At 41.9% G+C, this 22,240-nt stretch overlaps 1 protein-coding gene across 1 annotated transcript in view; it reads right to left on the bottom strand.

Moving 5' to 3' along the window:
- The window catches only part of COTL1 (coactosin like F-actin binding protein 1), a 58,535-nt gene extending 41,174 nt beyond the window's left edge, over positions 1-17,361 (bottom strand). Inside the window, exons 1-2 of the mRNA XM_027847720.1 lie at positions 16,982-17,361; positions 16,498-16,580 (exon numbers count right to left, since the gene is read on the bottom strand). Of these exons, the coding sequence (XP_027703521.1) occupies positions 16,498-16,580; positions 16,982-17,058 (160 nt within the window). The 5' untranslated portion in view covers positions 17,059-17,361. The remainder of the gene's footprint in view (positions 1-16,497; positions 16,581-16,981) is intronic.
- Between the last annotated feature and the right edge of the window lie 4,879 nt (positions 17,362-22,240).

Here is a 22,240-nt window from a genome sequence, read left to right as displayed (position 1 = left end):
CAATTGTGCTTGAGGTTTGAATGACTGTTCCAGGAAACACAATGAATCTCCAACACATCCTTCACTTCCATTTCTATTCCATTCTTGTAACAAATGACCAGTACACATGTTTGAGATGGATGATTAGGGTCAGGGGTGTAGCCTGTATACCATGTATAAAAGGGCAGAAAGGTCCATGTGTAGAATGAACCAGTGACCTGAGGAAGTCTCATGAATAGCTTACTCTAACCGAGTGAAACTCAGAACCATAGTTCACACCTACAACTTTTAGCCTCTTCCTGTACAGAAACCACAGAGAAAACAGAGTCGCCATTCCTGTGTTTCAGAGCTGGGCACCCTCAGCCACCCCTACTTAGTATCTGACGAAGACTCAACTCTCTTTTACGAGTAGAGATGACAAAAGGGAAGAAGGGTGAGGAAGCTGGTCTATCAAAGGGCAAGTGGGGAGACTTCCAGTTGTACAAATCTATCTCCACCCCAATGAGGAAGGGAGTTTGCCCTAAACACAAAGCTGGCCTTCCTCATAAGAACAAGCCATGCCACACCAACCTTCCTCCATTCCCTTCACCCCTATTTGAAATAAAACATGTAAATGAAGCCTCCTACCTGGTCCAATTTTCTACATTATAATTTTTACAGTAGAAGTTTAATGGAACATTATAATTCAATGCTCTTTCCATGTCCCTAAGTCAATCTCATCCAGTATCTTCCTTTCCTCTCTCTCACACACACATACATACACACACACACACACACACACACACACACACACACACACCACCTCCTCCTCCTCCTCCTGAGTGCCCCAATCTGGTCTTGTCTCTCCCTACCAATAAGGGATGTCACTGCACACTGCATCATGGGATAGATGTCTGTGTACCTGTCTAACAACGACAACTAACATTTATTTAGCAGCATTTTCAATTTTACATAGCACTTTATATACATCTTCTCATTGGATCCTCACAACCACCCTGTGAGGTAGGTGCTATTATTATTCCCATTTTACAAATAAGGAAACTGGGGCCCAAACAGATCAAACGACTTGCCCACACAGCTAGTAAGTGTTTGGAGGCAGGAGGTGAACCCAGGACTTCCTGAGTTCTCTTATCCTCTCCTAAGTGGTTTGGTGAGTATCAGTTTCCTCATCTGTAAAATGAGAAAGTCGGAATAGATGATGCCTAAGGGCCAACTTCCAGCTTTTAAATCTGTGACCTCCCCTGAATGAAAGAAATTACTCTATAAGAGCCTAAATGCTGAACTTTATGTTGGGGGTGAGGACGGAGAGAGAGAGGACAGGAAACCGCTATATAGTAGATAGAAGATTGCGATATAAATGGGGAGAGGGGGGGTGGGGGGGAGGGGGGTCAGGGAGAGGGGGAGGACGGGGAGTCCCCAACCTAGCTAGCTCACAGGGAGTTAGTGGCTGGCAAAAACTGCATTACCCAAAGAAAAATTTAAAATAACAAATACGTTCTGCAGACAGAGGGGGATGAAAATAAGTCATTAGCTTCTATTGAATGGCCCTGGCTCCTATGTCCCTTTCACACAGATTCACAAGAGGGAAATCCTAACATCCTGTGAAGAGTGAACAAAACTGCCCTATCATGAGAATCCTAGAGTCCCAGAGCCAGCTGGCTGATTTCCGGTGTCTGATGATGTAGTGACATAGGAGTGTGAGAAGGCAAATATTTGAGAGGGGGCGGTGGGAGCAGGGAGGGAGAGAGGGAGAGAAAGAGAGAAAGAGAGAAAGAGAGAGAGAGAGAAATGTTCTTTTACAAAGAAAGAGGAAAAAGGATTTTTGTGTGGGGAAGGGTTGTTGTGGCTGGGGTAGAGGGTGGTGGAGAGAAAAAGGAGAAGAAGGAAGGGAAAGGATAATAGGGACATGTCTGGCTTGGAGTTGAAAATGGGATGTAATGAACTCTTTTCAAAGACAGTTTAATATTGTTTTCTATTTTACTGGCTGGGCTGCACTCCAGGCAAAGATGCAAGAAATGAGGGGGCTAGAATCAGAAGGTAATCTAGCCCAGCTTGTGACAATCTAGCTTTCCTTTTACAATATCCCCAATAATGAGCAGAGAGAGACCAGGGTATGGTAGAAAGACGGAAAGAAACTCGAGTCAGAAGATCTGTGTTTAAATTTGGCCTCAGACACTTACTAGCTGTGTGACCCTGGGCAAGTCATTTAATCCTGTTTGCCTCAGTTTCCTCATCTGTAAAATGAAGAGTATAGACTAGATGACTGTTAAGGGCCTGACCAGATTTGAAATTTCAAAACTGCACTAAAACCTTAACCGATTCAGACTAACAAAAGGGAAAGTTTGTCTAGATTAACGAAAACTCCAAATTATTTAATTCTTTAAAAATTAAAATTATACTGATTGTTAGAGTTGGAAGGGATTCCAGAGGTCAATTCCAAACACTTAATTTTATAGGAGGAAGAATCAGGCTCAGAGAAGCTGATTTGACCAAGGTCACACAGCAAGTCCATGAGGTAGGATTCAAACCCAGGTCTTCTCTTTCTCTCTTTCTCTCTTGGTCTCGCTCTCTTGCTCTCTCACATAGCTTCTTAGGTATGGGCTCTATCAACTCTTTACTTCCCTCTGTGGCCCAAATGAGGGCTTTGGGTGTATAGTTGTGGGAGGTCCTGGTCCCTGATGCTGCCAGAGATCCCTCTCAAATTGCTGAACTGGAGATACAAAAAGAGGCAGAAGACAGCCCTTGTCCCCAAAGAGTCTACAATCTAATGGGAGAGACAACATTTGAACAAATACATACAAAGCAAGCTATATCCAGGATAAATAGGAAGTAACTGAAAGAAGGAAGGCACTGGAATTAAGAGGGGTTGGAGAAGGATTCCTATAGAAGGTGGTATTTTAATTGAGACTTAAAGGAAGCCAGGGGAGGAGGAGGTAGAGAATTCCAGGCATGGAGGACAAGCAGAGAAAATGACGCAATCTGAGAGACGGAGTGTCCTGTTATTCATGGAGCAGCCAAGAGACCAGTGTCTCTGGATCGGAGAGTTTGTTGGGGAGTAAGATACAAGAAGACTGGAAAGGTAAGAGGGGGCTAGGTTATGAAGGACTTTGAATGCCAGAGGATTTTGTATTTCATCCTGGAGGCAACAGGAAGCCACTGGATTTTACTGAGTAAGGGAATGACATGATCAGACTCGCGTTTTAGGAAAATCACGTTGGTGGCTGAATGAAGGATGGACTAGAATGGGAGAGACTTGTTAGGCAGACTCACCAGCAGGTTATTGCAATAATCCAGGTTCAGGGATGTGAGGGCCTGCGCCAGGGTGGGGTTAGTGTCAGAGGAGAGAAGGAGGTGTATTTGAGAGATGTTGCAAAGGTGAAATCAGCAGGCCTTGGTAACAGCTTGGATATGGGGAGAAATTGAGGAGTCCAGGATAAGTCCTAGGTTGTCAGCCTAAGGGAGTGGGAGGAAGGAGTTGCCTTCTAATAATAGGGAAGGTCGGACAGAGGGAGGGTTTAGGGGGAAAGATAATGATTTTCATTTAAGTCTATGGAACATCCAGTTTGAGATGTCGGAAAGGCAGTTGGAGATGTGACATTGGAGGTCAGTGGAGAGATTGGGCCAGTAAAAAGTAGATTTGAGGCTCATCAGCATGGAGATTGTAATTAAATCCATGGGGGCTGATGAGATCACCGAGTGAGGTACAATAGAGGGAGATGAGAAGAGGGATCGTCACTGGTCCTCTGGAATCTACAGTGCTTGGTCATTTATAAGACTTTCTAGTTGTCATTACATTGATCAGAGAACATTATACTTTTAAGCACATAGTTTTTGTTGACTCTGATATAAAAGAGTCCTGGAAAATTCCTCCCCTTTGTGTTTATAACCTTACCTGCAAATAAAAAATTATTATAATCTTCAACTCAGCAACCTTGTGGTTTGAAATGTACCATGAAAACCCACAATTGTCATCAAATGACTGAATTAACAATGTGAGTTCTGGAGTGATGCAATCAGAATTCCAAAGACATGAGGATCATGTCTACTTCCTACTCTTTGAGGAAAAAAATGTTTTCCTGGCACAGAATCAGGCAATTACCATCTGATTTCTAAGCATACTGGTGGCAAGGAACACTAAGTGGCAAAGTATCACCAGTACCTGCAGAAGGCAGCCCCTGGCATCCTGCCCCCCAGCCAAAGCCACAGGCTTGGGCCTGCAAAGCCAATGCATCAAAATTAAGTCCTTGGATAATGCAGTAAATGCTTGGGAAAGATCAGCCAAGCTTCCAGTAACGGCCAAACTAAGTAGTCGTCAGCACAGAACTGGGTAGGCTGCTGAGAGAGATACAGGGCAGCAGGAGCTCAGGAGCACAAGCAGGGCTGCTTTTCTCAGTCATGATAGGATGTCAGTGCTTCCCAGGGCCAGCTCAGCAATTGGAGAGGGATCTCTGGCTGCATCAGGGATCAGGACCTCCCATAACTACACACCCAAGATCCTCATTTGGGACACAGAGGGAAGTAAAGAGTTGATGGAGCCCATATCTAAGAAGTTATATGAGAGAGACAGAGACAGAGACAGAGCAACAGAAAGAGAGAAACACAGAGACAAAGAGGAGAAAGGAGAGAGGGGGAGAGAGAGAGGGAGAGAGAGAGAGAGAGAGAGAGAGAGAGAGAGAGAGAGGCTGAGGAGTATGAGGAAAATAGAAGACATGGACGGAAACATGAAGAGATGGAGAGATCTCTGCCCCTTAAAAGGAATCTCATTAGCAAACTAGGTTTAGAAAACTTAGGAAAGGCGGTATGGAATAAGAACACTGGACTAGGAGACTTCTGCCCCTCATTAGTTGTGTTAGCTTGGGTAAGTCACTTTCTTTCTCTGGGTATCAGTTCCTTCATCTTGAAAACAGGAAATACAGTTACACTTATATTAAATGACAGCTATGAAGAAGAGGATCTGCCCTGGTGACCTTATGAAGCTGATGGGGTGAAACACTAACAGAGAGGAAGGAGGCAGCCTGGTTTGTGGGAAGAATATCGGCTGCCAAGTCGAAAGATTGGGGTTCTAACAACTCCCACAGTCATTTATTAAGGGTCTCCTCATTATCATCAACAAGCATTTATAAAGCGCCTACTATGTGCCAGGCACTATGCTAAGCATTGGGGAATACAAGAAAGGCAAAAATGTAGTCCTTACCCTCAAGGAGTTTACATTCCAATGGGAATGTGAAGGGATCCTCCAGTAGATAAATGTGCCTAGAGGGAGGAAGCTGGGTGTTGCCAAAAATAATGGGCAAACTTTCTCCTTGGTTCTTATGTACAGGGGTAACTGCATTCTTATGATGTAAAGTACTATCCTCATCTCAGCCACGCTAACTAACACTTGGCTGTGCTATCTGGGACCTGAGGCAAATTGTTTCATTTCTCTGGGTCTTGATTTCCTTATCTGGAAAGTTAGAGGGCTGCAGTAAATGATCTCAGAGGTCTCTACTAGGGCTTCCCTTGAGGAGAAGGGAAAGGGCCAATGGGAATTCTCTCTTGGCCAACCCATGCACTATGCCTATGGTATAGAGCAGTGGTCTCCCAAGTGGGTGGCCAAACCACAGTTCTAGAGGCCTGATGATGAAACATGCCACCTGCCTTCTGACAGAGAGCTAATGGACTCAGGGTGTATACACACAACACACACACACACACACACACACACACACATAAATGCACACACATAGATATGTTTGGGGATGTGGCCAGTTCAGGGTTTTGTTTTGCTTGGCTGCAGTTTTGCTTTGTATTTTCTTTTTTTCCCCCAAAAAGGTTGGGGGGGTGGGGTGGGTGGGAGAGAAAATAGATTTGTGTTAACTGAAAAAAAAATTTTTTTAAGTGGCTGACTTGCTGTCATGATGACCTGAGGGGGTGTGTAATCTAGGGTTATAGATCAATTGCATCTCACCCTCCAGGAGATAGTCAGCCATGGGGCTAGTCTCCAAGGAAAGTACACCTAGCCTTCAGCTATGAAAGGGACTGATCATCCAACCCATCAGCCTCCATTCTAGCCTCAGTACCAGCTCCCAGCCTTCCTCCTTCTGAGTCCAGGATCAGCCCCTGGAAAGTATGGTGGGAAGCAGCTATAATCTAACTCCTCCCAGTATACCAGGGGAAAAAAAATCAATTTACAGATAAGGGAATATGATCAAAAAAGTTTAAAAATCATTGGTGTAGGGTACCATTCTAGTTTCAGTTCTGCTTCTAACTAGCTGTATGACCTCCCCCAAGCCACTCCATCTCTCTGAGTCTTAGAATCTTCCTCTATAGAGTATACTTTTGGTGGGGGGAGGGAGTGTTGGTTTAGATGACCTCTAAGATCCCTTTGAGCTCTAATGATCTAATTATATTGAAAGCTAGAACAAAACCACAAGGGAGTTCACTTGCCTAGGCTTAGACTATCTCAGGAGCCCTCTGGGATGGGTAAAGATCAGACAAGGGCAGATAAGGAAGAAAAAAACCTTTGGAGAAAGCGATCTCAACTATAACAATAACAACAATAATAATAATAATAATAATAATAATAATAATAATAATAACAACTAAATTTATATGGTGCTTTAAAGTTTGCAAAGCACTTCACGAATATTATCTCATTTGATCCTCACAGCAACCCTGTAAGGTAGGTGCTATTATTATCCCCATTTTACAGATGAGGAAACTGAGGCAAATAGAGGTTAAGTGACTTGCCCAGGATCTCGAGTCTACTTTGTACATAGTAGGTGCTTTATAAATGCTTGTTGACTTGACTCGACTGGTTAATTTCTTGTCTTTGGAGACCATTGTGCTACACCATCACCAGTAGAATATCGGTATTAAAATGGTGAGCCTTATTTTTCCAGAGAAGTTTGAGGCCATTAAAGGGAAGCTACAGGAGGGAACATCCTGTGTTGTTGATTCTAATGCCTTTCCATTTTTAAGCAATAAATTATTTCTCCTTAAATTGTGAATGAAGCTGCACTTTCGATATGGTAGTTCTCTAATGAGCTAATTTGGAGTCATTCCATTATCTATTCATCGGTCTCCGAAGATATAATAGGGATGTACAGCTAACACCCCACTTATCTGGAGGTCACAACTTCCTTTGACTTCAGCTGTATGGAATATAGACACAAATCAGGAAGTCAGCCAAACAGGCATCTCTGTGTCATTTGCTTTCCTCCATGGGAGGGGTCTAAAGTTACCCTCAGGTCACACAGATAAATACAAGGAAAATAAAAGGGAAAATTAGGAGCAAGTAAGGCAGTGGTGAGTGTTGAGGAATGGGACTGAAGAGAAATAATAGGACGAGGAAAGCATAATCCAACGTCTCCTCGTGTAAATATGCATTTCTACTAAGCGCTCAGCACAGTGCCTACCCCATAATAGGCACTATGTGAATGCTTATTGACTTCCCTCCCCTCCAAGGCTTCAGCAGCCCCTGAGGGGATGGTATATTACAGCGTCATAAAATCCAAGACAGAGTTTTGGTAGCTTGAAAGTATGTCCGGTCCGACCCCTCATTTTACAGACAAGAGAAACTTGAAGCCCAGAGAAGGGAACTGATTTGCCCAAGGGCATACAACTAAATATTCATCTTTCTGAGATAAAATACTTAAAGTGCCTTGCGAACTTTAAACACCACATAAATGCTAGCTCTTATTATACAGTCCAACTCACTCATTTCTCAAATGAGGAAACTAAACAATCTTAGGATCACAAATTTAATCAATCATTCAATCAATAAGCATTTATTAAGTGCTCACTATGTACCAGGCACTAGGAATAATAAAAGCCATCCAAGCTACACTTCTCATTTTACAAATAAGGAAACCAAGGCTTGCTCATGGTGACACAGCTAGTGTCTGAAGCAGGATTTAAGAGAGAGGGTTGGTTGGTTTTTGTCCTTTGTTCTGGAAGAGGACCAAAATGACATCACTATGCTAGAGTTAAGTTACAGTGTGTCCTGCTGTGGCTGAGCAGACCAATAGGAGCTCGGGGTGCTCTACCACAGGTCGGGCACAAATAGTCCGTGTGAACATTTGGGGGGATTCTCTAAATTTGCATATCTCTCATTTCTTTTGAGCTGCTTTGATTCTGCTTTGCTCATAGAGCACAGCACCTTCTCCGACGGGGGTGTAGGGTGTGTTCAGGGAAGACTGGTACCTCTGGTGTGAGGGCTGCTGAGCCCTTTTCAGGGCTGCTTTCCACCTTCTGTGTCTGCCTGTTCCACCTAACTCTCACCTGTGGCTCCAAGAAGCTGTAGAAAAGAGAGGGAATGACCTGTCCAAAGGCAGACAAGTTAGTTAGTGGCCAAGTTAGAACTAGATCCCATCTCTCTCTCTCTCTCTCTCTCTCTCTCTCTCTCTCTCTCTCTCTCTCTCTCTCTCTCTCTCTCTCTCATTCTCTTCTCTCTCTTTCTCTCTCTCACTTTCCCAGGTCTCTTTAAGTCCTGGTTCTGGGATAGTAGATAGAACATTGAACCTGGAATCCTTAAACTCTGAGTCCAGGTTTTCCTTTAAGAGAATGAACCTCAGTTTCCTTACCTATAAAATAGAGATGATACCTCCTCTGCCTATCTCACAGGGCTACTATGAGGAATAATTAAAATAGCAGATGGAAAGTGCTTTGCAGACCTTCCGCTGTGTGCGCATGGATAGCAGCTAGCAAACTTTGAGCCAAATGAAAAACTGAATGATATCTAAGACAATCTTTAGAAAGCTAGGAAGCACCTACTACATGTTAGAAAGATTTCCCTAAAAACAATTTATATTTTTTTAAAAGTCTGGTCATTTGAAAGGTAAGGCTTCCAGCAGCTGGAAAACTCATTTATGACAAATACTATATTCCAAAAGTATCAGATAAATAAGGTATTACTGTAATTAAAGACCTAGAAGGGGCCCAAACTCCTGGGCCTTATGCCAAAGTGAGGATTTCAAAAAAGGAGATGTAAAGAGAGGCAGATCAGTCACACTACTACACAGGGTGTGTGTGTGTGTGTGTGTGTGTGTGTGTGTGTGTGTATTAGGATTGTGATTTCATTGATAAAAAGAACTTCCTTTTAAGGAAATGCCCTCAACCAATGCAGATCAACACCTTGACTGCAACTTAATAGTGGAAATTGAGTTGCCTAGCAAGAGATTGTGACTTGCCCAGGGTCATGTGGCAAGAATGCGTCAAGGGTAGGACTTGAACCCAGATCTTCCTGGCTTCAAGAGCAGCTTTCTATAGAATATGCCACAATGCCTACCCATCTGGCAGATAGGTAGATAGATGCATAGAGAGACAGAGGAGAGAGAGAGGGGAGAGAGAGAGAAGAGAGAGAGGAGAGAGAGAGGAGAGAGAGAGAGAGACAGAGAGGAGAGAGACAGAGGAGAGATAGAGGAGAGACAAAGGAGAGAGAGGAGAGAGGGAGAGGGAGGGAGAGAGAGGGAGAGGGAGGGAGAGAGAGAGAGAGAGAGAGAGAGAGAGAGAGAGAGAGAGAGAGAGAGAGAGATGTTTCACTGTGACATAGAATTGAGTTCTCAAAGGCTGAGTCAAAGCTCTGGAAGATCCTGCCAAGCTAACAAAGCTGAGGGTAAAGGACTGAAGGGACTGTGATTGTCATCTGAAGACCAGCTTAGTTACATACTGATGATTCATTACCAGAGTTTAGTCACAGGGTAGATTTTTTGGGTCAAACCACCTAAGATATAGAGGAGAAAGTCACAGAATGACATCATTGAGCCTTGAAGTATGGAAAGAAATAGGGATTGTAGAAAGAGTGTTGGTTTTAGAATCAGAAGAACTGGGTTCAAATTCTAGTCCTACTAACTAGGTCACTAGGTGGTAGAGTGGATAGAGTGCTAGGTCTGAAGTCAGGAAGACCTGAGTTCAAATCCAGCCTCAGATATTCCCTAGCTGTGTAACCTTGGGCAAATCATTTAACCTGTCTCAGTTTCCTTAACTGTAAAGTGAGGCTATAATAGCAGCTACATCTCAGAGTTGTGAGGATCAAATGAGATAATATTTGCACAGCACTCAGTATAATGACTGGCACATAGTAGGTACTATATAAATGGTAGCTATTATTATTGCTACTTTCAAGTCACTTTCCTTCTCTGGCCCTGTTTCCTCACCCACATATAATGAGTAGATAAGACTAAGGGTTCTCTAAGGTCCACCCCACTTCTAAATTCTATGAAACCTACAAAGTCCTTCATTTGAGCAAGGTCAGCCAAGAGTAATGGGTGAAAAGACTGCTATGGTAAAGCCTATGCATGAGATGGATGGTATCATCCTCAGACACCAGGAAAGGTTACCTAGACCAGCAGCCAGTCAGAGGTGCCATGAAATTAGTGTTACCTGCATTGACACAGACCCACCAAGAAGTACTTAACATATATAAATGCATAGAGTAATGGATAATGATCCATTCAAAAAAATTGAATATGATTACTAGATTCTAAAATGTTTAGCACAGTGCCTGGCAAAAAGTAGGTGCTGTATAAATACTCACTACTATCATCATCATCATCATCATCATCATCATTATCATTTTCTCTCAAACCCCTTCCAGTTTAATCTTCTATATAAGTTTATCCAACAAGTATTTATTATCATGAGTTTAATGCATGTCGATGGAGCTGAGATTCAATACAACCATTCTGGAAAATAGTTTGGAATTATGCAAATAAAATGACAAAACTATCCATGCCCTTCGACCCTGAAATTCTGCGGCTAGACTTATATCCCCAAGGAGGTCATTGCTAAGAAGAAAGGATCCATATCAAAACATTTAAAGCAGATATTTATGTTAGCAAAAAATTGGAAATAAAGTAAGTGCCCATGGATTGGGGAATGGCTAAATCAAATTTGGTCTGTGAATGTAAGGGAATATTATTATGCTATAAGAAACAATGAGCGTGATGTATACAGAGAAGCGTGATAAGATTTACAAGAACAGATGCAGTGAAGTGGAGCCAAGAAAACAATGTATACAATGACTGCAACAATGTCAAGTGACATTGTCACAATTGTCAACAATGTCAAGTGACAACCACAAAAAAATCAACAGTGAATATTACAAAATACAAAGAAGAAGCATGGTTCCAAAGAAGAAAAATGAGAAGATACTCCCACTTCACTCCTTTGCAGAGGTGGAAGGTCCATGGGTATGGTATACTGCCCATTTCCCCAGATTTGGGGAATGCATTTCGTTTACTTTTTTCCTTTCATTTAAAAAAATATTATTTGGTTTATGAGATAGCTTCCTGGGAGGGGGTAGGATACTGGGGAAATTTGGGGTAATTTTAAAAAAAGACGTTAATTTTAAAAAGATGTTATTTTATTCTACACCCTAGAAAAGACAAAGTGAAAAATCAGCTGCTGTTCGCAGGGGGTTTATATTCTTCTCTTAGTGGTTGAGGAGTGAGTGGTACGAGATGTATCTCACCTGAGTAGATTTTACTCATTGCCTTGGGCTATCCTTCTGTGTCATAAAAGTTAATGAGCACAAGTCTGAGTTTTTATCCTGACTGTCACTAGGCAACTAAGTAACACAAGTCACTCTGATTCTCTGGGGCTCAGTTTCTTCACCTGTAAAATGAAGAGATTACACATGATGATCTCTAAGGTCCCTTTCTAGCTCTAACATTCTACGTTCTGAGATTCCTTCCAGCTCCAAATTCTGTAACTATGATGCTACCAATCCACGCTCAATAGAGCTAGAAAATGAAAGCAGTGGACCACGAGAGCCAGGCCAGGGCATTCATTATTCATTAAATATCCTGAACTCAGGTATTTAAATGTTTTGGGGTGGGTTTTTTTTAAGATCAGGATGATAAATTAAAATATAACTAAGCAAAAAGAAGACTCATCTAGATTTCTGAAAAAGAAAGAAATCCTAGATATATTAAAAATAGAAAGAGTGCTAGACCTTCTCAGCCTGTTTCCTCATTTGTGAAGGAAGGGGGTAGGGTGAACTAGAGGCTCCCTAAAAGTCCCTTCTAAATCCAAATCTACAATCCAATAATCAGTAGTAACTGGCCTTAAAATCAAGAAGATCTGGTTTCAAATTCTCTCTCTAGGGACAGTTGTGTGGCGCAGTGGATAGAGCACCAGCCCTGGATTTAGGAGGACCTGAGTTCAAATATGGCCTCAGACACTTACTAGCTGTGTGACCCTGGGCAAGTCACTTAACCCTGATTGCCTAACCAAATTTTAAAAAAAACAAAACAGCAGCAACAAATTCTCCCTCTACCACATACTGTCTGTGTGACCATGGATAAGTCATCCGACCTTCTGATACACCCAGACAACTTTCTAAAATCATAAACTACAGAGAGTTGCCTATTGGAGTTGGTGGAGGAAATATTCATGCCAAGGAGTCTCCCCACAATAATTCAATTATAGGTCTGGTCAAGAAAAGGGGAAAAAAAATCCCCCATAATATTTTATCAGAAAATAACCTAGGCAATACTGAAATCAGATTTTGGTCTTCTCCCCAGCCTTGGTCCTAGGTCATATTACTTCAAGGTCTTCAGCTAAGGGGTTAGTTGATAACATTCAGTTATCAGTTCATTGAACACTGATAAAATATCTATCATGTACTAGGTGGTGACAGGCTTATGACACTCTCATTGTATTAAAGGCATCTTAGAAGACTAATAAGCCTTTGAGACCCCAAGAAATATCTCAAAATGTTGAAATTTCAGGCAAGGCCAATGGGGGAGAGTATACCTTGACCTTGGCATGAGTGGCAGGGGGAAGAAGGAAGTTGCTTTCTTGTTCCTCACAAATTATTTTATGACTCAATCTTTACTTATTTGTTTATTTTTGGTAAATTGTATTTTATTTTTTTTTCCACTTACACATAAAGATAGTTTTCAATATTCATTTTTTTATATAAGATTTTGAGTTTCAAATTTTTTCTCCCTCCCTCCCTTCCATGCCCCCTCCCCAAGACAATAAACAATCTGATATAGGTTATACATGTGCAAGCATGGAAACATATTTCCAAATTAGTCTCTACAGCTCAATCTTGCTGCTGCTAATAATGACCAATGGATTTCAGTTTTTAAGTCTGCAGAAGATAAGAATGGTGTCCTTTGAAATTCTCCATTCATGTTTTCCCAAATTAATTATAAACCATATCTAAATGCGAGACTGTCATAGAGAAGAAAAAACAGCCCAGATGCCAGGAAGACCTGAGTTTAAGGCATACCTCTCATACATCCTGCCTATGTGATCATGAACAAGTCCCTGAACCTTAGCATTCTAGGCTGATGGTGTCAAACTCAAGTAGAAATAGAGGCCATTCAAGGCTACATAAAGATCTCTGCAGATCTGCACATTGACTTAATTTTCTTTGACTGAATAAAGCCTTTATTAAGGTCTAATAAATAATAAGTGCTTACAATGTGCCAAACACTGTGCTAAGCATTGAAAATTCAAATACAAAAGTAAGACAGTCCTGGCTCTCAAGGAGCTCACATTTTAATGGGAGAAGGTGTTAGCTGCATTGACTTAATTTGCAAATGTAGTATTATCAATGTTTTATTGTATTTTTTTCCTTATATATTTCTCAATTACATTTGAATCTAGTTGGGGCCCCTCTGAAGAGTGTTCTGTCCCATGTTTGACTCCTCTATTCTGGGCAAGTCTCTGAGACATCCACCATAATTGCACCTCTAGGATTTTTAAGAGGCATCAGATATTTATGTTGATTTTTCTTTTGAACCTAGAAACATATTCTAAAAGTTGCTTCATTTGTTAGAATATTAGAATGTAGTAAGCTTTCACCCCAATCCCAAGGCGGGGGCGGGGGGGGAACTTGTTGGCTATTTTGGAGTTTGGTTACCTGGGGTCTTGTTATTCCGAGTTTTACTATTAGTATGTTAACAAATACATAGTAGAAAAATGCTTGTTCATGTTGACTGAATGGAACAATTCAATTCATTTCACTGACCAAAGTTCCTACCTTTCCCTTCCCCTGTTTTCTTCCCCAGGGATATTGATCCAAGTGAAGATCTGTGGTGCCCCACCCTCCCATTACACACCTTCATGAGCAGAAATTCAGGGATCGGGAGTCAACTCACATCACAGAGGCAGGTCCCAAGAGGAGAGAGAGAACAGTTGTTACATGGTTTCTGACTCCATGGTACTCTCTTTGTGGATGAGCTCACAAATAAATAACCCTGACTGCCAGAGATGCAGGTTTCCCCATCTGTGTAATCACAGGTTTTCTGATCTATTTCATAACCAAGACTTCAGAGGTTCCTACTTTGTGTGGTGTCATAGAAAGAGGAAGAAGCTGAAGATGTGGTTTCAAGTCCTGGTTCTGCCTTTTACTCCCTGTGAAACCTTGGGCAAATTACATTTCCTGGGCCTTGGTTTCCTCATCTGTAAAACAGAGATGATGCTAGCATCACCAACCCTCCCAGGGGTAGCGAAGGTTAAATGGAGTCAAAATGAGTACTGGCTAGTTACAAAATACTACACTTGACTATGAAATGTGCCGGGAAGAGACTCCTCTAGTTTGTAAGTGGCCAACAATTGGACAAGGACCATGTGGAGGCTTCTGAACCTCTGATAAAGCTGTCACATGGAGTGCCACAGAGATTAACTAAAGTGAATCCAAACACTGCCCAGGGGTGTGGGTGTGGGAGGGGAGATAGTCTTAAGGTTATCTGAGTGAGGGGAAGCTTGGCACTAGGGTAACAGATGGTTTAGGCAGCAAAAGCAAACCTTTCTGAGGCAGATTGGGGTTTTTTGGGGGGGTTTTTTTTTTTTTGGTTCTTCTTGTCACTTGTAAGGCTCAGCAAGCAACAGCCTAGGAAACATTTTTAGCTGACAACTCGGTGTTGCTCAGCACCGCTGCCACAAGAGTGAGGAAAGTTAGCAAAAGGCCATCCCCCTCCCAATCAAAACGAAGAAGGGGAGGGGGAGGCAAGAGAAGGGACAGTCTGACAGCCAGTCCTGTGGAAAGAGTGTAAGAACTAGAAGCTTTAACTTAAAAAATTTTAAGCAATCCCCTTTCATCCATTGTTACTTTCTCCCATTTGGCCTGAAGAGCAAATCTTATGGTTACCTCCAGCCTGGCTTTTGTTTGGGGGTGTCTTATTTTTTTCCCCAGGGGCTGGTTAATGGCTGAACAGTTTTCAGATGAGACTGGCTTCCTGAGCTCATGCACGAGCTCCCAAAGTTCAAGGGTAAGAAACATGATCTTCAGTATGTGCAGGGTTGGCACATCCCCAAAATATTTCTGAGTTTACCTGTGATTTGTTAAACCACCAAAGAAAGAAAAATTCTCCAGTTCATACTCTGAGGTTAGATCCATTGCACCGGCTGCACGGTTAACAGCCTATGTTTCAGATTCTGAATTGGAGGGGAAGAAAACTCCACTACCCTGGGAGAAACTAGACATATGTTCAGAGGCATAATCCCAGGAGACATTTCAGATGCTATTATAACACTTGGAAACTTTAAGGAACTGCATTTTCCCCAATGTCTACTCCCTCCCTCCCAGGGAAGCAGCTCTTCCTAGTATACCAATTCTTAACAGCCAACCCTGCGAAGATGGATCTCTCTAAGCTAAAAAAATGTGGGGAGTGGGTGGGTGTCTGCTAATACAGGCTGTGGTTGGGCCGATGCCTTTCCATGGTGGTAGGACCCACCAAAGCTCATGTTCCAATTGAATTGCCCTTGGGAATGGAAGGCTATCTGATGCCAACTCTAAGACCCGAAACCAACTATCCCAGGGCAGAAATATCCTTAACCGATAGCCCACAAAGTCTTTTAGGACTAGAACTCTAGAGTGCAGCAATCAATCAGTCAATTAATAAATATTCATTAAGCCTACTATGTGCTAGGTACTATTGTGCTAAACTCCGTGGATACAAAGAGAGGCAAAAGACAATCCCTGCCCCCAAGGAACTCACAATCTAATGGGAGAACGAGAACACTCCGACCTCACTCTCCACTGAAGTTTCCAAGACCAAGAAAGGGGTTTGACGCATTTACCCTAACCCTGTCCTACTGAGGTTTTGATGGCAAAACAAAAAAAGCAGCAAGTTTTGAATCTAAGGCTTTGTAAATTATTAAGTAATCTGAGCAGATGTCACGACACTACGTAATTTCTCTGATGGTAGAAGTGGGAAAAGGAGTTTTTAAAATGATGACTGGAAACGAATTCCTTAAGTAGTGAAAGACAATGGGACTGCCTTGCCCAGTTACAAAAGTGACTCTTAGCCCGCAGTAACGTGAACCCTGCGGACGCCAAGGAGAGGCTGCGCTGGGGTAGGGAGTCCTGAGTCAGTAGGCTCCCAAAGGTGTGCGAACCACTGCCTACTTCTAGAGAGGGGATAGTACGAATATTCGCATCCAGTCCCTCCGCCGCCACCCGAGGGACTGAGATCCGGAAAATGGGCGCATTCCGAGTTTGCACAAGCAACTGACAACACGCAGGAATGAATGCACTTGCTGGTGCGCGATAGAAACGCGGTGCTGGCGTGCGCTTACCTGTGCATTCCTGGATAAAGGATTGGTACTCGGTTCCCTGTTCTCCAGGCACAATGGTGGACCCGTTGTATTTAAAAGTCACCCTTCAAGACGAAAGTAAGAAAAAACAAAAAACAAACATTTGGATCTGAATGGTGACAAGCTTCCAAGAGGTCATCAAAACCAAAGCAAAAACGGAGCATTGGCTTTAAAAAAAAAAATTGTATTGGATGGGAGGACTTAAAAGGTTGTTTCTTTACCTAAACCCGTTTACTACCCGAAAGTGGTTCAGATGAGCCAGCCACCCATCCATTCCTCCCCCCCCCCCTTTTTTTTATTGGGTAGAGAGGCTGGGATCAACTCACTACTTGTAAAATCAATTACAAGCTCACCTCCGCCTAACGGCAGGAGGTCAGCGGCCGCTGGGGCTGAACTGCATTTCGTGCAGCTCTGAAGCTCTTTGGCCGAGGAAATCGGGGAACCAGACAAGTACGCTGAAGCTTACCAGATGACATTTGTGCTATCATCCCGTACGAGATTGTACGCCTCCCGGCAAGCTTCTTTGTCGATCTTTGTGGCCATCTCTTGTGACCAGAAACTGGATTCCAAAAAAGAGAGGAAAGAGTGCCAAAAGGGATGAACCAGTTGGGGAAGAGACAAGGGAAAAAACCCCCAGCCCTTGACAATCCGAGAGGGTAGGAGGGTCCCAGAACTCAGCAGCACCAGCTTTATCAAGATCCAAAGAGGAGTGAGAGACTGATGCCAGAGTCTAGTGCTTCTAATACCACGGTAGGAGATAGCACTGCCCGCTGCCTACTGAATGAGCTCTTAAGGAGGAGCTTAACCCGCTCACTGCGGGCTTGCAGGGCGACTCGCCTTCTCTGCGCTGAGTTAAGTCTTTGTCTATTGGTCCCGAGTCAGCCGGCTTGCGCCGGGGAGGCCACGGCCTCTTTTCTGCATTTCTGCCAATCAGAATGAAAAGCAGTCGGAGCGACACCCCTATCCAGTTGGGCAGAATGGTTTTACCTCAAACTCCCCCTCCCCCTCCTTCTCCTTTGGCTCCCAGTCTTTTTCTCCTCCTCTTCTTTCGATTCTGCTCTGCTGCAAGGCATTACTGGGATTTCTGTGTCAAGTGATGTAACCGACTCGACAGAGGAGAGCTGTAAATGCTAGTTTGGCACAAACCAAAATCCACTTATTGGCTTCGTGATTTTTAATAAAGAAATTCGGTAGACTGAACATTTTCATTATAAGCGGGGAGATATAAAAACCTCATGAATTAAATGCACTATTCTTCATAGGAGAGGATTTTAAGAACTGCAAGGGATTTTTGAGAACACTTAACTCAACCCTCTGATTTTACAGAAGGGGAAATTAAGACAGAGATTTAGTGGCTGGCCCAAGGTCACGCAGGTAATTGATTCTATGGACGATCAGCTCCAAGGAAGATTTTAAATGTTCGTTTGCAAATCGCATTCATTGTGTATTATAAGTAATTGACCAATGGAAAACTTCTTTGGAATTTATTTAGAAGAAGAAATGGATCCCAGAAGGTTTTGAAAGTAGAAATCCTAGAGATTGCAGTCCAAATATACAGTCAACAAAACATTTGCTAAATGACTTATTTGTGCTTAGCTGTGGGGCTATTAAGATAAGATAGACTCGGCCTTTCTGGCCTTTAAAGATGGGAGATCACAGTGGGTAGAAGTTATAAAATCGTAGGCGAAAGCTGGAAGAGACCTCGAGGTCACATCACTCATAAGATACTCCATCTAGGACTGGAAGGTACCTTACAGATCAACCAGTCCAACTCATTCACTTAACAAAGAAGGAAACAAGCTCAAAGAGGTTCCTTGACTTGCTCAAAGTCAAACAGTTATCAGTCAGACGTAGGTCCCCTGAATGCTAATCTCAGTGATCTCTCCACTGTCACCCCTGCCTCCACAGTTATTATAATAAATCTAAGTAAATTCTCTATCCAACAAATCCCAAACAATAAAAGAAAATAAGGCTCATAAGTTGGGCAGTTAAGTAGCAGTGGATAGAGGGCTGGGCTTGGAATCAGGAAGACTCATCTTCATGAGTCCAAATCCAGCCTCATAACTTACTAATTGTGTGAACCTGGGCAAGTCACTTAACCCTATTTGCCTCAGTTTCCTCATTTGTAAAATAAGCTGGAGAAGAAAATGGCAAACCACTCCAGTATCTTTGCCAAGACAATCCCCTTTGGGGTCACGAAGAGTCCAACAACGGAAAGGATTCAACAACAACAAGGCTCATAAAAGGGTTCAAAGTTCCTGGGATATAGAGGCAAGTATTGCATGATATTGAGCAATATATTGTCTTATATTTATTTGTAAAGAATATACGCAGTTTTCAAAGCATTTTCACATTCATTAATCATTTGATCCCTATACCATCACTTAATAGACATGGGATCTTGGTCAAGTCATTTCCTTTCTCTAAGTCTCAGTTTCCCCATCTGTAAAATGGAGATAATGATGCTTGTAGCCCTCCCTTTTGGAGAGTTTTGTGAAAGGGGCACTTAATAAAGCTGTTGTTGTTCAGTCCTAGCCAACTCTTCGTGACACTTGGAGTTTTCTTGGCAAAAATACTGAAATGATTTGCCATTTCCTTGTCCAGCTCATTTTACAGATAAGGAAACTGAGGCAAACAGAGTAAAGTAACTTGTCCAGGGCTACACAGCTAGTAAGTGTCTGAGGCCATGAGATTTTTTTTTCTTTTCTTTTCTTTAATTATTTAAATTGACACATACTTATTTTCTCTCCCTCTTGCCCTTTTTGTTCCGATTTATAAGAGAAAGAAAAACCTAGTGACCAACAGTCAAACAAAAAAAAAAGTTAAATCTTTTTGATCCTTCTAGGGACCCTACGGGGGAAGCAGGGGATTTTATAAATGAGCAAAGAGAAATTTAAAAAGTTGCCCAGAGTTAGGGTACCCACAAGTGTCTCCCCAAGTTTCCGTTCCAATGCTTCACTCTCAACAGAGCGGGAGGAGCCAAATCACGGAATTTCCCAGTTGGCAGGGAATTAAGGAGACATCTAGCCTAAAACAGACCTGAACCAGAATCCATCCCCTGCACAACCTACTCAAGAGTGGCCATCTGACCATCCTAGAAGAGCGTCAGTGAAGGAGCTCTTAACCTGTGGGTGTGTCCTGGACCTCTTTCAGTGGTCCGGTAAAGTCTATTGGCCCCCTTCTCAGATTCATGTTGTTATATGCATAAAATAAGAGGTATAAGATTATGAAGGAAACCAAGTTGGGGGTGAGGGGAATGCTTAAGAAAATCTCTTTAAAAATTTAAAAAAAAAAGCGTTCAAACTCACAGACCCCAGGTTTAGAAGCCTTGTGTTAGTGGATCTGAAATTTAGAGTTGGAAGCTACCTTTGAAGTCAATTAACCCCACCCCTTCATTTTATAGAAAAGGAAGCTGAGGCCTAGATAAATTAAGTGACTTGTCCAAGGTCATACACCAGTCAGAGCCAGGCCCTCTGACTCCAAAGAAGGAATAAGTTGGAACAGCCAGATCTTGATTAAGATCTCAAGTTTGGGGTGTGTGTACACTTTTATTACCTTAGGGCAGAGTTACCCAAGTCCTTGAGTTCCTACACAGTGATGAACGAAAAAGCTCTCTGTATCAATGAATCTCTCCTGGTTGTGGCTGACCCCCCCTACTGGCCTCAAAGTGTAAAGCACTTTTGTTTTTAGATTGGTCTAAGATTTGGAGGATCCAAGAGTATTAGAATTACAAAGAGATGATCTGGACTACAGGTTCTTAATATTTTTTTATGTCATGGACCCCTTTGACAATCTGATGAAGCCTATTGTCAGAAGAATGTTCTTAAATGCATAAAATAAAGTATATAGGATTACAAAGGAATAATAATAATTAGCATTTATATAGCACCTACTCTGTGCCAGGAATTGTGCTAAATGCTTTGCAATTATTATCTCATTTAATTCTCATGGTGGGTCCCATTATTTTCCCCATTTTACAGTTTGAGGAAACTGAGGCAAACAGATAAAGTGACTTACCCAGAGTCACACAGCTAGTAACTGTTTGAAGCCAGATTCAAAATCAGGTCTTTGTGACCCCACACCCAGTGCTCAATCCATTATGCCACATAGCAACCTATAAACCAATTATATTGAAATATAGTTATCAAAGTATTTTTTTTTTTAGGCAATTGGGGTTAAGTGACTTGCCCAGGGTCACACAGCTAGTAAGTGTCAAGTGTTTGGTCTGAGGTCGGATTTGAACTCAGGTCCTCCTGACTTCAGGGCCAGTGTTCTATCCACTGCACCACCTAGCTGTTCCTTCAAAGTATTTTTGGAAACAAGTTTACAGACCCAAGGTTAACAACCTCTGTTCTAAAAAAAAAAAATAATGAAAATAAAAATTTTTAAAAGAACCTCTGCTCATTTGGAACGATGCCCAAAGGACTCTAAAATTGTGCATACACTTTGATCTAGCAATACCACAACTAGTTCTGTATCCTAAAGAGATCATGGAAAAGGGAAAAGGACCCACATGTACAAAAATAGTTACAGCAGCTCTTTTTGTGGTAGCAAAGAATTGGAAATTAAGGGGATGCCCAGCAACTGGGGAATGGCTGAACAAGTTGTGGTATATGAAAGTAATGGAATACTATTGTCCCATAAGAAGTGATGAGCAGGCAGATTTCAGAAAAAAACTGAACTTATATGAATTGATGCTGAGTGAAGTGAGCAGAACCAGGAGAACATTGTACACAGTAACAGCAACATTGTGGGATGACTGACTTTGATAGACTTGGCCCTTCTCAGCAATGTAATGATCTAAGACAATTCCAAAAGCCTCATGATAGAAAATGCTGTCCACATCCAGAGAAAGAACTATGGAATCTGAATGCAGATGAAAGCATACTATTTGCTCTCATTTTTTTTTCTTTCTTGTGGTTTTTCCCTTTTGTTCTGACTTTTTTTTTTCAACATGATCAATGTGGAAATATGTTTAATATGATTGTACATGTATAGTCTATATCAGATTGCATGCCATCTTGGGAAGGGAGGGAGGAGAGGGAGAAAAAAATTTAGAATTCAAAATCTTGTAAAAGTGAATGTTGAAAACTGTATTTGCATGTAATTGGAAAAAATAAAATACTATTAAGTGGAAGAAGAAGAAAAAAAACCTCTGGTCTAGAAAGGGATCCATATGGACAAAAATATTTATAGCAACCCTTTTTATAGAGGTAAAGAATAGTACACTAAGGGAGGGGATTCTCATTGATTGGGGATGGGCTGAACTAATTACAGTATCTGAATGAAATGGAATACTATTGTGTTGTAAGAAGTGACAAAGGGGATAGTTTCAGAGAAACCTGGAAAGATTTGGATGAGCTGATGCAAAATGAGGTAGGCAGAATCAGGGGTACAATTTATACAAAAACAACAGCAGCCCTGCAAAAATTAGCTTTGAAATACTTAAGAACTTCGATCAACACAATGACCAACCATAGTTCAAAAGGAACTTAATAAATGTTTATTGACTGGCTTTGGAATTAAAAGATATGATCTGAATCCCAGTTCATTTGCTATCTATTTGACTTCAATGAAGTTATTTCATGTCTCTGTTCTTTCTTTTCTCTGTTATGCTCCTGGTAAAATAGTGGTTGGCCTAAATCAGCTTTGAGGTCCCTCCCTTCCAGCTCTAAGTCCTATTATTTTACAAAATAAGAAAAGAAAGACTAACTAGAACCAAGTT

Source organism: Vombatus ursinus, unplaced genomic scaffold (assembly GCF_900497805.2).
Source record: "Vombatus ursinus unplaced genomic scaffold, bare-nosed wombat genome assembly UNPS02005286.1, whole genome shotgun sequence".
Lineage (NCBI taxonomy): Eukaryota > Metazoa > Chordata > Mammalia > Diprotodontia > Vombatidae > Vombatus > Vombatus ursinus.
The sequence above is the reverse complement of the archived record's forward strand: the minus strand, read 5'-3'. Positions and strand labels throughout refer to the sequence as shown.